The 16448-nt window shown below is 45.9% G+C and overlaps 1 protein-coding gene across 1 annotated transcript in view; it reads left to right on the forward strand.

Moving 5' to 3' along the window:
- The window catches only part of LOC121271621 (myosin-binding protein C, fast-type-like), a 73491-nt gene that overhangs the window by 14403 nt on the left and 42640 nt on the right, over window positions 1-16448 (forward strand). Inside the window, exons 9-17 of the mRNA XM_041177666.1 lie at window positions 829-885; window positions 2476-2645; window positions 3531-3663; window positions 5385-5509; window positions 8430-8535; window positions 11050-11216; window positions 12831-12996; window positions 13335-13441; window positions 15086-15115. Of these exons, the coding sequence (XP_041033600.1) occupies window positions 829-885; window positions 2476-2645; window positions 3531-3663; window positions 5385-5509; window positions 8430-8535; window positions 11050-11216; window positions 12831-12996; window positions 13335-13441; window positions 15086-15115 (1061 nt within the window). The remainder of the gene's footprint in view (window positions 1-828; window positions 886-2475; window positions 2646-3530; window positions 3664-5384; window positions 5510-8429; window positions 8536-11049; window positions 11217-12830; window positions 12997-13334; window positions 13442-15085; window positions 15116-16448) is intronic.

Consider the following 16448-nt stretch of genomic DNA (forward strand, 5'->3'; position numbering starts at 1 on the left):
TTCCTTTTTTCAAACTGTTTTTAAATTCTTAAACTGTGGCACAAATCGGATTTGTGTTCCGCCGATTAATGGTCTACAGTCACCACTCAGCTACTGTACTCATTCGCGGTTCCAGGAACTGTTTGATCTCGCTTCAGCCCACATGGCGCATGTTTGCCAGTCATTCCACTTTGGAGAGCATCATGGCTGAACCTGATCCAGGGCTGCCTGGTCTCATAAAGGAAGGGTAGCCCCTTGGTTGACATCGCATGGGGGCTGCCACAGTCGATGAAGTGGCACCCCAGTAAGATTTTCCTATCAGGAGTGACTGAACGGGCTGGGGGGCTCTTTTTCCTCTCTGAGAGAGAGGGCTGACCTGAGAGAGGCCTTTAAGATTAAGCAAGGCTTCGATATGTTAGGGATAGAGAAGATGGCTCCATTTGCGGAGAAGACCAGAGCTGGAACCGTCAATATAAGACAGTCATTAGTAAATCCAGTAGGGAATTCAGGAGAAACCGCTTTATCCAGAGAGTGGTGAGAATGTGGAACACGCTAACACATGGTGTAGCTGCGCTGACATAGATATCTATAAAGGGAAGCTAGATGAGGGAGAAGGTAATAGAAGGTTTTGTTGATGAGGTGGGATGTAGAAGATTGGAAGGACGCTCAAGTGGAACATAAATGCTAGCATGAACCTGATGGGCTGAGTTGGACTGTTTCTGTAAATTCTGTGTAAGAGCTTGCACCTTTGGAAGATGAGGAGAAAACTTAGCAGAGAGAGGGAATATTTGAACACGACTGAGAAAAGATCTCGATTGTTAAATTAAGATGTGTTCATTTCACTTGCAGAGCTACAGCTGGTGATGATGCCGGAGAGCTGGATTTCAGTGCACTCCTGAAGAAAAGGTAAGGGAGGAGTGAATTATGTTTTGTAAGTGTTTAAACCCGTACATTATAAGGGTCAGCTTGACTCAGTTGGCAGAGCTGTTAACTTTGAATCAGCAAGTTGTGGGTCTAAGACTTGCGCAGTTGATGGTCTATCTAGGCTGACACTTCAGTGCAGCACTGATGGAGTGCTGTGTTGTTGGAGGTCCTGCCTTTTTAAAAATTTGTTCAGGGTGTGTAGGGACACCCAAAGTGCTGTTTGGAAGAGAGTTCCAGGATTTTGGCCTAGCAACAGTGAAGGGACGGCGATATAGTTCCAAGTTAGGATGGTGTGTGGCTTGGAGGGGAGCTTGCAGGGGATTCTGTTCCCTTGTCCTTCTTGGTGAAGGTGCTGTCAAAGGAGCCTTGGTGAGTTGCTGCAGTGCATCTTGTAGATGGTACACACTGCTGCCACTGTGCGTCGGTGATGGAGGGAGTGAATGCTTAAGAAGGTGGATGGGGTGCCAATCAAACGGGGCTGCTTTGTCCTGGATGGTGCTGAGCTTTCTGAGTGTTGTTGGAGTTGCACTCACCCTGGCAAGTAGAGAGTATTCCATCACACTCCTGACTTGTGCCTTGTAGATGGTGGACAGGCTTTGGGGAGTCAGGATCATAAGAACATAAAAAATAGGAACAGGAGTAGACCACTTGGCCCTTCAAGTCTGCCCCACCATTTAATAAGATCTGCCCCAGGCCTCAACTCCTCTTTCGTGCCAACTCCCCATAGCCCTCAACTCCCCGATATTTCAAAAATCTATCTACCTCCTCTTTAAATACTTTCAGTGACCTAGCCTCCAGGAGGTGAGCTACTCTCCGCAGAATTCCTAGCCTCTGACCTGTAGCCACAGTGTTTATATGGCTGGTCCAGTTCAGTTTCTGGTCGATGGTAAACCCCCCAGGATGTTGCATAAGATGTTGGACGATGTCTGTCTAACTAAGAGGTTGCAAAAGCTTCAAAGAGTTCTCTCCTGTCCCCCGACCAGGACTGATGCTTCAACCGCGCAACATCAAAGACGGATGAATTTGCTATTTAACATTGCAGGGACTACATGTTGAAAGCAGTTTGCTCGCTGTTGATCTCCTTTGAGATGGCCCATGATTGTGAAAGATGATATATCAGTTCTTTTCCCTCTCCACATGAGTCTGTGTTCTTTTCACACATACAGTCCACCTACATGTGGACAATCCTAGTGTCGAAAGAAAAGAAAGGTTTGCATTTATATTGTGCCTTTTCATGATCTCAGGATGTCCCATAGTGCTACACAGGGAATGAAGTACTTTTGAAGTGTAGTCACTGTTATAATGTAGGAAACACAGTAGCCAGGCAGTCTCTTCTTGGCCCCCATTGGCCCCCTGTCGAGCTCTCCTGTCCCACCCACCTCCTACCAGCTTATATTTTATCTCATTTCTATATGTCTTAGATCTGATGAAGAGTCATACGGACTCGAAACGTCAGCTGTATCCCTCTCCGCAGATGCTGTCAGACCTGCTGAGTTTTTCCAGCTATTTGTGTTTCTGTGCCAGGCAACTGTGGCTGCTTGACATCACTAACTATTGTTATTTTTGAAACAGGGAAGTCAAAATTGAAGCAACTCCAACCGAAGATGTCGATGTCTGGGAAATCCTGAAGAGTGCCAAGCCCTGTGACTATGAGAAAATTGCGTTCCAGTACGGCATCACTGACCTACGGGGCATGTTGAAGAGATTGAAGAAGAAAAAGAGGGTGGAGAAGAAGAGCGAATGTGAGTGAATCTTAGGCCATAACCTGAGGCGGGGGAGTTGGGGAGAGGGAGAATGAGAGAGTGGACAGGCACCTCCACACGCTCAATTTCACTTGCGCGCACAAAGGTATTTGTGGACATACAGGGATCGATTTCCGTTACCTGCTTTAAACTGGATGTTAATGGCCTCGAAATGGAATCGGACTCTCGGGATTATAGCTTTGTTGCAGCATAGAAGGAGACCATTCGGCCCATTGTCTCGTTAACAGTGACAATGTGGCATTCGCCATTTTATAAGCACCCACCTCATTCTGGCCACAGGTCCCTGTTAACATGGAAATTGGGGGTTGTGCGTTAAATGGGACTCCCAATTGCCATTTTAGGTCAGAACTGGATACACTCCGGCCACTCTCGTGGGCAATGGAGCCAGCTAGGTCTGGCGAAAGGTTAACTGCCTCACCCACCCACCATTCCCCCTTCAACCCAGCTGTCCGCCTCCCCACCTCAACCCTCTGCCATTGCAAGCCTACTTCCCCTGTGGCCTTCCTTGCTGTAGTCTCTGTCTTCCTGTTTGGAGCAAGCAGCTTAGCTGCCAAGTTTAAGTAAGACCAGTGCCTCAAAATGGCAGTGGGAGAGGTACGAGGGAAAGGGTGGGCCACCTTTGTCCCACCTGAATGACCCCAAAATTCAAAACCCACCCCTCAGAACTTTGTTCCATAAAACTTGGTTGCTCCTTTTTGTCCAGTCTTAATAGTCTTAATAGCGAGGGTACAGATAATTGCGCATAGTGTAAAATTGTTCTCTCATTAGTGTTCACTATACCTGTCTAAAAATTATGTTTGCTGCATAATTAATTTATATTTTAATTTTCCCCCCCACCCCCTGTTTTTAATTGGCATTGGTCAGCATTTGCTAAAAAGCTGGAGAGCGCATATCAGGTAGACAAAGGTGGCAAAATTCGAATGGCCATAGAGCTGGCATCACCAAACTTGGAAGTGAAATGGTTGAAGAATGGGAAGGAAATCAGACCAAGTGGCAGGTACGTTGGGAAGTCAAATATTTTTGCGATGCCAACTGTAGTGATAATTAGAAGCCTTGTGTATGGAGTGGACCTCCTGTCCATTTTGTAACCTTACATCCCCTTTGCAATTTTTACATCAAGGTTTTAAAATGGGAAAACATCCCCATGTCAACATTTGCCTGTCACTTTAGTTGAAGGCCTCCTACCATTAGGTGGCAATGTATTGCAGTTCATCAAGTTCACTGGTCATTTTGTTCCACCATTCTGATTCTTGGCTTGAATGTTGGGCCTTTGAAACTCAATTTCTGGGTCTTCGACCTGATCTTCAAGGTTTTAGCATTGGCTACTACCTTCGACCTGTGTGCAGCCAGCTGATTTCAGGCCTAGCCCCATCTGCCCCGTTTCCTTCTGATGCTAGGACCGGGCTGGCCTTAGAGCTATCCTTCGGCCCTGCTTCTTAATTTTGGATTGGTGTTGTGGCACTTTCTCCAATCCCTGGCTTCGTTGCCCTGGTTACAGTGGCTGGCCTTTGAGTCTTGCAAGTCATGCTTTACACATCCCCATTTACATCACCTCCCCTGGGACCAGGAATTAGGAAAACCAAATGGTGAGCAGTGCAGTTGGTAGATCACTTGCCTTTAGTAAATCAGCACTCCGGACCATTGGTCCCAGCACTATTTGGTTTTTCTAACCTGTGGCTTATTCATCTCATTGCCTGCAATCAGTGCCTCATGAAGCAAGTGGGTCCCCATTACAATTGTTCCCATTGAACTGTGAGCTTGATGGCTTAGGCTATGGATAATGTCGGTTTGGAGTTATAAGAACACATTCAGCCCCTCGATCCTCCTCTGCCATCCGATAAGTTTATGGCTTATCTGATTATGGCCTCAACCCCGTTTTCCTGTCTGCTCCCCATTACCCTTGACTCCCTTGTAGATCAAAAGTCTGTCTAGTTCAGCCTCAAACATGTTCAATGACCCAGCCTCCGCTGCTGTCTGGGGTAGAGAATGCCACAGACTAATGACCCTCTGAGAGAAGAAATTTCTCTTCATCTATCTTAAAGCCACTCTTTCATCCCAGGAATTGGCCTGGTGAGCCTTCTTTGAACTGCTTCCAATACAAGTGTATCCACCCCAAAGCATAAAGATCGAAACCAGACACTGCTTCTTCCTACCCTCCTGGCTTTCGCCAGATCCACAGAATGTATTAAAACAGCCTTACCTACCTCTATAACACTGTCCAGCCCTTCAGAACTCTTGTTCTCCTCCAATTCTGACCTTTTGTGATTTTAATCACTCGACTATTGGCGGCCAGCCTTTCAGTTGCCTGGCCCCCTGGGACCTGGAATTCCCTTCCTAAACCTCGTCCGCCTCTCTCCCCTCCTTTTAAAACGCTCCTTAAGCTTTTAACTGACTAATCTTTTCACCACCCATCTTAATATCTCCTGATGTGACTTGGTGTCAAATTGTTTGATAATCACCCCTCTGAAGCAGCTTGAAACATGGCACTCTGTTAAATGGTGCAATATAAATGCAAGTTGTTGTAAACGGGCACCTCTGATTAGCGTCACACTTATGTACTGTCGCACTTTCCACTTCTGACTCGGAGCAACTCCATGGGTGACCTGCCAGTTTAATCTAATCTTCCCGGTGCCTGCTGTTGAATGTGAGTTTCAAAATGCTCCTCATGCTTTGCCTGTTTTCTCAATGGCTTGCTCTCTTGCTTTCCGTCTTTGGCAGGTACATCTTTGAGATCATTGGACTGAAGAGGGTGCTGACCATTAAGAACTGCACGCTGGCAGATGACGCAGAATATGAGTGTATCATTGGTGAAGATAAATGTACCGCTGACCTCTTCGTCAAGGGTTAGTGCAGCCTCACTGCTTTTTTCTAGGCCTCTGCCACCCGTTACTGTATCATGACTGTAACCTCTGCACTCCTCCACTTTTGGCCTCCTTGAGCATCCCCAGTTTTAATCGCTCCGGCGTTGGTGGCTGTACCTTCAGCTGCCTGGGTGCTAATCTCAGGAATTCCCTCCCTAAACCTCTCTCCGCCTCTCTACCCTGCTCCTTAACGGGGACGATGCGGGAGAGTGGGATTGGATGAGTCACTCTTGCGGACAGCCAGCACGTACAAGATGGGCTGAATGACCTCTTTCTGGGCTGTTGCCTTCTATGATTTTAAGGTAATTCTTAACCTCCCTCTGTGACCAAGCTTTTTTCAAACATTGCTTTGACACTCTGAAGTGCCTTGGGATGTTGCACCGTGTTAAAGAAGTTATATAAATGCGGGTTGATATTCTAAAGGACATCCTGCATTGCAAGTTGAGGAGGCGATAGAGCTGAGGTGAACGCGTTTGACGCTAATCGGACATGAGCTGCCAAGGCAGACCGGGATCGGAAAAGCACAGGCAAAAGCATTCCATGTTTAAAAAAAATTCTTTCACGGGATGTGGGCATCGCTGGCTAGGCCAGCATGTGTTGCCCATCTGTAATTGCCCTGGAGAAAGATGGTGGTGAGCCGCCTTCTTGAACCGCTGCAGTCCCTGTGGTATAGGTACACACTCAGTGCTGTTAGGGAGGGAGTTGCAGGATTTTGGCCCAGTGATAGTGAAGTTGTTCCCAAAAATTAGGACGATGGTTGGGAATAATTGTCAAGGAGGTCTGAGATGTAAAAGGCTCAGAAAAAACCAGCCTGCTCTTTCTTTTTACCACCGCTCGCTTGCTTCCCCCTCCTGAAGGGGCAATCTCATGCGCCAGTTCCGCGGGTCTCATGTCTTTAAAGCATTGTGGAGTCAGGTGACCAATGTAACTGGCTTTGTATTGAACTGTGCAGGGAAGTGCTGCGCAATGGAGGGAGAGGAATCATACAGGGAGAACAATGAACGTGCATTTATCTATCCTAGCGCCTACTCACAACCTCAGGACATCCCAAATGGTTCCCCTTTATCTATCCCGCTTGTTACCTCCTCAAAGGATTCTAATAAATTTGTCAGGCATGATTTCCCCTTCATGAAGCCATGTTGACTCTGCTTGATTATATTATGCATTTCCAAATGCTCTGTTATTACATCCCTTATAATAGACTCTAACATTTTCCCAATGATGGATGTTAAGCTAACTGGCCTATAATTACCTTTTTTTTTGTCTCCCTCCCTTTTTGAATAAGGGTGTTACTTTAGCAGTTTTCCAATCGTCTGGGACTTCTCCAGAATCTAAGGATTCTTGGAAGATTACTACCTGTGCATCTGCTGTCTGTGCAGCTACTTCCTTTAATATTCCAGAATGCAACCCATCAAGTCCAGGGGACTTATTGGCCTTTAGCCCCATTAGTTTTCCTAGTTCTTTTTCTCTAGTGATAGTTATTGTATTTATTTCCTCCCCCACTTTTGCCCCTTGACTATTTAGTATTATTGGAATGCTATTGGTGTCTTCTGCTGTAAAGACTGAAGCAAAGTATTTATTCAACTCCTCTGCCATTTCCTGGTTCCCCATTACTATTTCACTTTGGTCTCTCTTCACTTTGGTCTCTCTCCTTTTTATATATTTAAAGGTGCTCTTACTGTCCATGTTTTTTTAATAATACTTGCTAGTTTACCCTCAAAGTTTACTTTCTCCCTCTTTATCTTTTGTTCATTTTTCAAACTTTCCCAATTCTCTGGCTTACCACTAATCTTTGCCACTGTATATTTTTTCTTTCAATTTGATACTATCCTTAACTTCTCGGTTAACCATGGTTGGTTTATCCCCTTTCTAGAATTCTTCTTCCTCACCGGGATATATTTTTGTTGTGAGTCATGAACTATTTTCTTAAATGTCTGCCATTGTTCATCAACCATCTTTTCTGCTAAACTGCTTTCCCAGTCCTCTCCAGCCAACTCTGCCCTCATTCCTTTGTAATTACCCTTATTTAAATTTAGCACAGTTGTTTCCAACCTAAGTTCCTCACTCTCAAACTGAATGCTAAATTCTACCATATTATGGTCACTGTTTCCTCGGGGATCTTTCACTCTGAGATCATTTATGAAACCTATCTTATTACACATTACTAGATCCAAAATAGCCTGATCCCTTGTTCGATCCTCAACATATTGTTCTAGGAAACTGTCCCGAATACACTCTATGAATTCTTGCTCGTGATTACCTCTGCCAGTTTGATTTTTCCAATCTACATGAAAATTAAAGTCACCCATGATTAATGTACTGCCTTTTTCACATGTCCTCATTATCTCCTGATTTATTCTCTGTCATACAGTCTGGCTACTGTTAGGGGGCCTATTGGCTACTCCCACCAGTGCCTTATTTCATACCTCCACCCATATGGATTCTGCATCTTCTGATCCAAGATCATTTCTTGCTATCATGCTTATTCCATCTCATACAAACAAAGCTACCCCACCACCCTTTCCTTCCTGCCAGTCCTTTCAAAAAGCCGCATATCCCTGAACATTTAGTTCCCAGCTTTAACCTCCTTGTAACCATGGCTCTGTAATGGCTATAAGATCATACTCATTAACCTCTATTTGTGCCGTTAATTCATTTATTTTCTTCCAAATAATACTTGATATAACTGAAATGCTAACATGATATTCAGTCGTGCTTTATTTTTGCACATTGGCTAATGGCTATTCAGCAGATCCATGTGCTACGGCGGTTGTTGACCCTGCTTTCAGTTGGCACATAGAAGAAATCCAACTCCCTCTCTATCTCCCAGTCTAAGTGCTCAGGAGACCCTGATATCTCTTTCCCCCACTATCAACGTTAAACTGCTCATTTCTTTTCTCAGAGCCTCCTGTCACCATCCTTGTGCCCCTGGATGACCAGCATGTATTTGTGGATGACCGGGTTGAGTTCGATTGTGAGGTCTCAGAGGAAGGAGCAGTTGTAGTCTGGTAAGGATCTTTGCATGTCTCCCTTCCACCACCCAGTTTTCCCCTCTTCCTCTAGAGAGGCTAACGTGCTAGGATACAGGGCCCTTCTCAAGGGCATTTTCATTTCTGAATCTCTCACCGTCAACATCCTCGGGGTTATCGTTGCCCAGAAACTGAACTGGACCACCCATATAAATACTGTAGCCACCAGAGAGAGTGCAGAGGAGATTTACCAGGATGTTGCCTGGGCTGGAGCGTTTTAGTTATGAGGACAGATTGGAAAGACTGGGGTGATTTTCCCTGGAGCAGAGGAGATTGAGGGGGGACATGAAGGAAGGAACTTTTCCCCTTGGTGGAGGGATCAATAACCAGGGGGCATAGATTTAAGGTAAGGGGCAGAAGGTTTAGAGGGGATGTGAGGAAGAATTTTTTCGCCCAGAGTGTGGTGGGAATCTGGAACTCTGCCTGAAAGGGTTGTAGAGGCAGAAACCTCATAACAATTAAGAAGTATTTGGATGTGCACTTGCGATGCCATGGTATACAAGGCTATGGGCCTGCTGCTGGAAAATGGGATTGGAATAGTTAGGTACTTGTTTGACCAGCGCTAACTCGATGGGCTGAAGGGCCTTTTCCTGTGCTGTATACCTCTATGACTCTAAGAGCAGATCAGAGGTTGTGAATCCTGTGGTGAGTAATTTTTAATGCCCCAAAGCCTGTCCACCATCTACAAGGCATAAGTCAGGAGTGTGATGGAACACTCTCCATTTGCCTGCATGAGTGCAGCTCCAACAGCACTCAAGAAGCTCGATACCATCGACACAGCAGCCCACTTGATTGGCACCCCGTCCACCACCTTCAACATTCACTCCCTCCACCGCCGACGCAGAGTGGCAGCAGTGTGTGTACCATCTACCAGATGCACTGTAGCAACTCGCCATTCCATCTTTGACAGGACTTCCCAAACACACGACCTCTACCACCTAGAAGGGCAAGGGCAGCAGATGCATGGGAGCACCAGAACTAGGCCATTCAGCCCAACAAGTCGATGCTGGGATGTATACACCACATGAGCCACATCCCTTCCCTTCACCTTTGATCTGAAGCCGTTAATGCTGTTAACTGTGTGTAGCTGCAAGAGCCAGATGTAACAGTGCCCCAATAAAAGACGATCTGCAATAACTGGACCAATATTCAAATCCGGTGATTTCAGTATTTTCCTTTTTTTGAATAAAGGTTTTTTTCTGCCTTCTCTCCTGGAGACACTGGCCCTCTCTGGGGTGAGGCTCCATGGACAGAGGCCAACCTCTGGACCCCCAAGTGCAGGCTCGTCTGTTATTCATGAGTCCAGACAACAATCTATTCAACCAGGAATGTCATCAAGGCTGAGCTGACCCTGTGCTTGGTTGGCACCTGCTGGCTTGCGTGTAATAGTGGTGATTGGCAGCAGGAGCCCCCTCCCTGGTCAATTGTCCCCTTTGGGAGTCTCAAAGTTGCCTACACCGTCCCACCCTAGTGCAATGAACTAATTCAACGAGGAGTAAACTAGGAGCTCCCTGATGGGTATGCCTTAGTACCGTACAAGGAGAGTTACGCTGAATCTTTATAAAGCTCTGTTTACAACTAGAATATTGTGTCCAGTTCTGGTCACCATGCTTTGGGAAGTACGTGAAGAGCCTTGACAGGGTGCAGAGGAGGTTTACTAGAACGGTTCCAGGGTTGAGGGATGTTAGCTACAAGGTTAGGTTGGAGAAGCTGGGCTTGTTCTCCTTGCAGCAAAGGAGGTTGAGGGGAGATTTGATCGCGGTGTATAAGGTTATGACAGGTTTTGATAAGGTAGTCAAAGAAATGCTGTTCCCATTAGCTGACGGTACAAGGAGCAGGGGGGACACAGATATAAGGTTCTGGGCAGGAGATGTAGGGGGGAATGTGAGGAAGAACTTTTTTTACTCCCCAAGTGGTCATGACTTGGAAATCGGGCGGTGGAAACAGAGGATGATTTCAAAAGGAAATTGGAAGGGCACTTGAGGAAAATGAACTTGCAGGGCTACAGGGATAGAGAGAAGGAATGGGTCTGACTGGATTGCTCCACAGAGAGCCAGCATGGACCCGATGGGCCAAATGGCCTCCTTCTGCGACATAATGACTTTATGGCCGGAATTTTCCAGCCCCTCCCATCCCCCCCCAACCCCGACCTAAGGTGGGGCTGGGAGCTGTTGAAATCGCCTTTCACTTCAAGGGGATCAGAAGATCCCACCAGCATGAGGGGCTGGAAAATTCCGGCCTATGACACCAGCAATAACTTGCCTTTAATGTAAGAGAACATCCCAAAGCATTTCATGACAGCATTGCCACTGAGGCTTGTCACTTGGAGATTTTTGGTCAAAACCTTGGTGAAAGAGGTAGGTTTCTGAGAGCATCTTATAGGCAGGGAGGGAATTGGGAAGTTTTAGTGAGGTAAATTATGGAAATAGTGTGCATAACAGTGTGGAATGGGGGGGGAAAACTCTGACCTTCCCTCTCTCTTGTCTTTTTAAGGTCAAAGGACGGGGTGGAGTTGACCCGAGTGGATTCCATGTCACATCGCATTAAGAAGAGCGGAAAGAAGCATATGTTGATTATTAATGATGCCAACAAGTCTGATGGAGGTCGTTACAAGATCATGACTAACGGAGGGGAATCAGAAGCTGATTTGATTGTGGAAGGTACTTCACAATGAGCTACGGAGAATGAAATGGGCTGGTGGTGGGGTGGGGCCCAAACCACAGTGAAGGGGGCTCAAAGAGAAAAGAGCAGCCATCCGATTGGCCCTTGCCAGTTGGCTTGTTCAACGTGTCATTCAAGAAGCGAATTGCAGTGTAGTTTTCACAGAGGTTAAAGTCAGGTTTAACAGAGGTGTTCAAAATTATGAGGAGTTTTAGGGAGAAATTGTTTCTTTCAGCAAGAGGGACACCAACCAGAGGACACAGATTCAAACCATGTTCAGAATGAGAGGATAAAGATTTCAAGTAATTGGTGAAAGAATCAAAAGCAACATGAGGAAAATATTTTTTTTTTAGCCAGTGAGCGGTTAGGACTTTGACTAAGCTGCCTGGGAGTGCAGTGGAGGAGAATCCAATTATGGCTTTCAAAAGGGAATTGGATAAACAACTGAAGAGAAAAACTAGGACAATGGGAAAAGGGCAGGGGAGTCGGACCAGCTGTGTTTCTATTGCAGAGAGCCAGCACAGACTCAGTGAGCCAAATGGCCGCCTTTGTGCTTTAACCATTAACCACCTTCATATAATGTGGATTATCACAGAATCTTAATGGCACAAAAGGAGGCCATTCAGTCCATTGTGTCTGTACCGGCCCTCCAAATGAACTTCATGCCCTAGTGCCATTGCCCTGCCTTTCCCCTGTACCCCTGCTCATTGTTTCTATTTAAATAATCATCTAATGCCCTCTTGAATGTCTCGATTGAACCTGCCTCCACCACACTTCCAGGCAGTGCATTCCAGACCCGAACCACTTGTGTGTGAAAAAGTTTTTTTCTCGTGTCACACTTGCTTCTTTTACAAATCACTTCAAATCTGTGCCCTCTCGTTCTTGATCCTTTTATGAGCGGGAACAGCTTCTCCCTTTCAACTCTGTCCAGCCCCCTTTATGATTTTGAACATCACATGTTCAAAGACCTGTTATACACATGAAAACCTTCTGAACCTCTCAGTTAGAGTCCAGTCTTTAACTCACTTGCACAGCTGCAGCTATGGGCCTGGCCTCTGAGTCATTAGGTTGTGGGTTCAAGTCTCATTCCAGGACTTAAACGCAAAAATTTAAATCACTGGATAATCCTGTGCAGTACTGAGGGAGTGCTGCACTGTTGGAGGTGCCGTCTTTCAGATGAGACATTAAACCGAAGCCCCGTCGGCACAAAAGATCCCATGGGTACTATTTTGAAGATGAACAGAGGAGTTCACCCCAGTATCCTGGCCAATAATACATCCCTCAATCAACATCACAAAAAAAGATTATCTGGTCATTATCACATTACTGTTTGTGGGAGCTTGCTGTGCGCAAATTGGCTCCTGTGTTTTCTACATTACGATAGTGACGACATTTCAAAAATACTTAATTGGTTGTGAAGTGCTTTAATTCTTTATCTTTATTACGTTATTCCTGTTATCATTGAGTCAGATGACAGCAGTGGGAATAGATGCTTATGTGGTCTAATTATGATCTACTCAAGGTTTGGTAGCGTTGAGGCGAAGTAATTTTTTTTCAAAGCCGAGTTGTCTCAGCTGGACTGAGCCTGTGTGCTTTTTGAATCTGTGTTTCAGACAAGGTCCTGGAGATATTGCAGAGTTTTGCTGACCTGACATTGAAGGCCTCAGAACAGGCAGTCTTCAAGTGTGAAGTGTCTGACGACAAGGTGACAGGCAAGTGGCTGAAGAACGGGATTGAGGTTGTTCCCAGTAAGCGAGTCCACATCACCCACAATGGCAGGTAAGTCGTGTCCTCTTCAATGGCAATTGGTCGGGTTTATATTGTTGCTGCCCCTGCGCCACCCTGATCTCCCTGCACCAGGTACGGTCGATCAGCTGTCATGCCCAACACAACCTCTGGCCCGCAGAGATTCCTTCAAACATGTTGATGAGGGATAAGGTCATGCCTAAAGTGAAAGAACACCCTGAAGATCGGAATCAGCAGTGGGATGGTCGCTGCTATTCATTTGCGCCGTTGGATGTTATTGTTTTCCATGACCCTGCTGCCATTGTGCTTGCTGATTTGACCCCCGCCCCTTGTAACTTGGACATTGGGTCATCCCTTGTTCCTCTCCGCAGGTTTCATAGACTTGTGATTGATGGTGTGACACCAGATGACGAAGCTGACTACACCTTCATTCCAGACGGTTATGCCATCTCCCTCTCTGCCAAGCTCAACTTTTTAGGTATGAGGCATTGAGTCATTTCGAGCTTCCATTGTATCAGTTAACCCATGGACCATGGCCGAGTATATATAATATATGCAGGGCAGTGATTGGGTATATGCAAAATTGTGTTTGGATACACAGAATATACACAGGACTGTGATTGGTTATACACACAATATATACATGACTGTGACTGGATATGCATAATATATACAGGACTGTGATTGGTTATACACACAATATATACAGGACTGTGACTGGATATGCACAATATATAGAGGACTGTGACTGGATACGCACAATATATACAGAACTGTGACAGGATACGCACAATATAGACAGGACTGTGACAGGATACGCACAATATAGACAGGACTGTGACAGGATACGCACAATATAGACAGGACTGTGACTGGATACGCACAATATAGACAGGACTGTGACTGGATACGCATAATATAGACAGGACTGTGACTGGATATGCACAATATAGACAGGACAGTGACTGGATACGCACAATATAGACAAGACTGTGACTGGATACGCACAATATAGACAGGACTGTGACTGGGTACGCACAATATAGACAGGACTGTGACTGGGTACGCACAATATAGACAGGACTGTGACTGGATACGCACAATATAGACAGGACTGTGACTGGATACGCACAATATAGACAGGACTGTGACTGGATACGCACAATATAGACAGGACTGTGACTGGATACGCAAAATATAGACAGGACTGTGACTGGATACGCACAAAATAGACAGGACTACAAAAAAACCCCAAAAATCTACAGAGTGTAGCAATAGAGATACTATTCAAAAACCAAAGATCGTGGAAGAAGTGATTTTAGTCACAAGCTAGTGATTGTAGACTTTTCAGCACACCAAGAAAAGGCCTGAATCAGTTACCAGTACAATAGTCCATTCTAATCCTGCAGCTTATCTTGATGAAGATCTAGAATGGCAACATGAAAGGGGGGATTTTTTTTTCTGCTGTTGTACCCCTGGTTAGACCTCATCTGGAGTACTGTGTAAATTTGGAACACCACGCCTTAGAAAGGATATATACCAGCCTTGGGAGGAGATGCAGCTCAGCTCCACCAGAGTGTTACCAGGGCTACAAGAATTAGTTCACGAGGAGCGATTATGTAAACTCGGCTTGTATCCCCCAGAATATGGAAGGCTTAGCCGTGATTTGATCTAAGGTTTTTAGAATTTTGAAAGGAATTGATGGGGTAGATAGAAAGAGATTTTCCACTGGGTGGAGAAGTCTAGGACAAAAAATCAGAAGTCATTCAGGAGAGAAGTCAGGAAACACTTCTTCACACAAAGGGTTGTCGAAGGGTGGATCTCTCTCCCTCAGAGAGCAGTGGAAGCTAGGTCAATTAATAATACGAAATCTGAGATCAATAGAGTTTTGCTAGCCAAGGGTATTAGGAGACTTAGTATCAAGCTGGGTGGACGGAGTTCATATACAGATCAGTCATGAACTCATTGAATGGTGGAACTAGCTCGAGGGGCTGAATGGCCTGTTCCTGCTCCTATGTTCCTACCCTAGGTTATCGATGATCAGCAAATTGGAGCAAAGCTTAATATTTCTTTTAGCTGTTGAATTTATTTTCAATCTCTATTTCTCTCTTGTGTCTTTCAGAGGTCAAAATCGTCTATGTCCCCCGACAAGGTAAGTTGTTTAGATATCGGTACTGAATGTTGTTCAATTTAATTGTGGTGTTTGCATTTTTAATTTACATTGTGTGATCAGCCAAAGAGATTACAAAACTCAGTGGTACAGAGGGACCTCGGTGTCCTGGCACATGAATTGCTAAATGTTAGAATGCAAGTACAGCAAGTGATTAGGAAGGCAAATTGAATGTTGGCATTTATTGCAAGGGGGTAAAAGTATAAAAGTAGGCAAGTTACTGCAGCTGTACCTTGGTGAGACCACATCTGGAAAAATGTGGTCTCCTTATCTGAAAAAAGATATAAATGCATTCAAGGCAATTCAGAGAAGGTTCGCTCGACTCATTCCCAGGATGAGGGGCTTATCTTACGAAGAGAGGTTGAACAGGGTAGGCCCGTCCCCATTGGAGTTTAGAAGAATGAGAGGTGATTTTATTGAAACATCTAAGATCCTGAGGGGACTTGGTAGGGTAGATACCAGGAGGATGTTTCCACTTGTGGGGGAGACTAGAACTAGGGGGACACAGTTTAAGAATAAGAGGTTTCCCTTTTAAGTCAGAGATGAGGAGATTTTTGTTTCCCTCAGGGTGGTTCTGTGAAATTCTTTTCCCTAAAGAGCAGTGGAGGGCCATTGGCTTAACTCAAGGCTGAGTTAGACAGATTTTTAGATAGACAAGGAGGTCAACGGTTATGGGGGGCAGACAGGAAAGTGGAGTTGAGACCACAACCAGATCAGCCCTGATCTTATTGAGTGGTGGAGCAGGACTGAAAGGCTCCTGCTCCTAAGTCCTATGTTCCTTTGTCTTGTATAGCACCAGGCCTCCATCCCAAGGTGACTTTATCGTTTTAGTTATGAATGTTAGCCCTTCTGAATGTTTAAGTGCTGCTCTCCCATTGCCTGTCTCTTGTTGTCTCCCGCTCCCCCCGTTCACTCGCCCGCTCTCCCCGCTCCCCCCGTTCACTCGCCCGCTCTCCCCGCTCCCCCTGCTCACTCTCCCGCTCGCCCTCCCGTTCCCCCCGCTCGCTCTCCCGCTCGCCCACCCGCTCGCCCACTCTCCCGCTCCCCCCACTAGCCCTCCCGCTCGCCCTCCCGCTCCCCCCGCTCACTCGCCCGCTCTCCCCGCTCACCCCTGCTCAGTCTCCCACTCGCCTGCGCTCACCCTCCTGCTCTCCCACGCCCGACCTCCCACTCGCTCTCCCACTCGCCCTCCCGCTCGCTTTCTCGTTTGCCTGCGCTCTCTCCCTCCCCCTCTGTTTTGTCTTCCTCTCTTGTGTGCAAATTTCTTATTGTCTTTTTTTCTCTATTTTCCTCTTTGGGATTTGATCTTTCTCTC

The sequence above is a fragment of the Carcharodon carcharias genome, chromosome 31 (assembly GCF_017639515.1).
Source record: "Carcharodon carcharias isolate sCarCar2 chromosome 31, sCarCar2.pri, whole genome shotgun sequence".
Lineage (NCBI taxonomy): Eukaryota > Metazoa > Chordata > Chondrichthyes > Lamniformes > Lamnidae > Carcharodon > Carcharodon carcharias.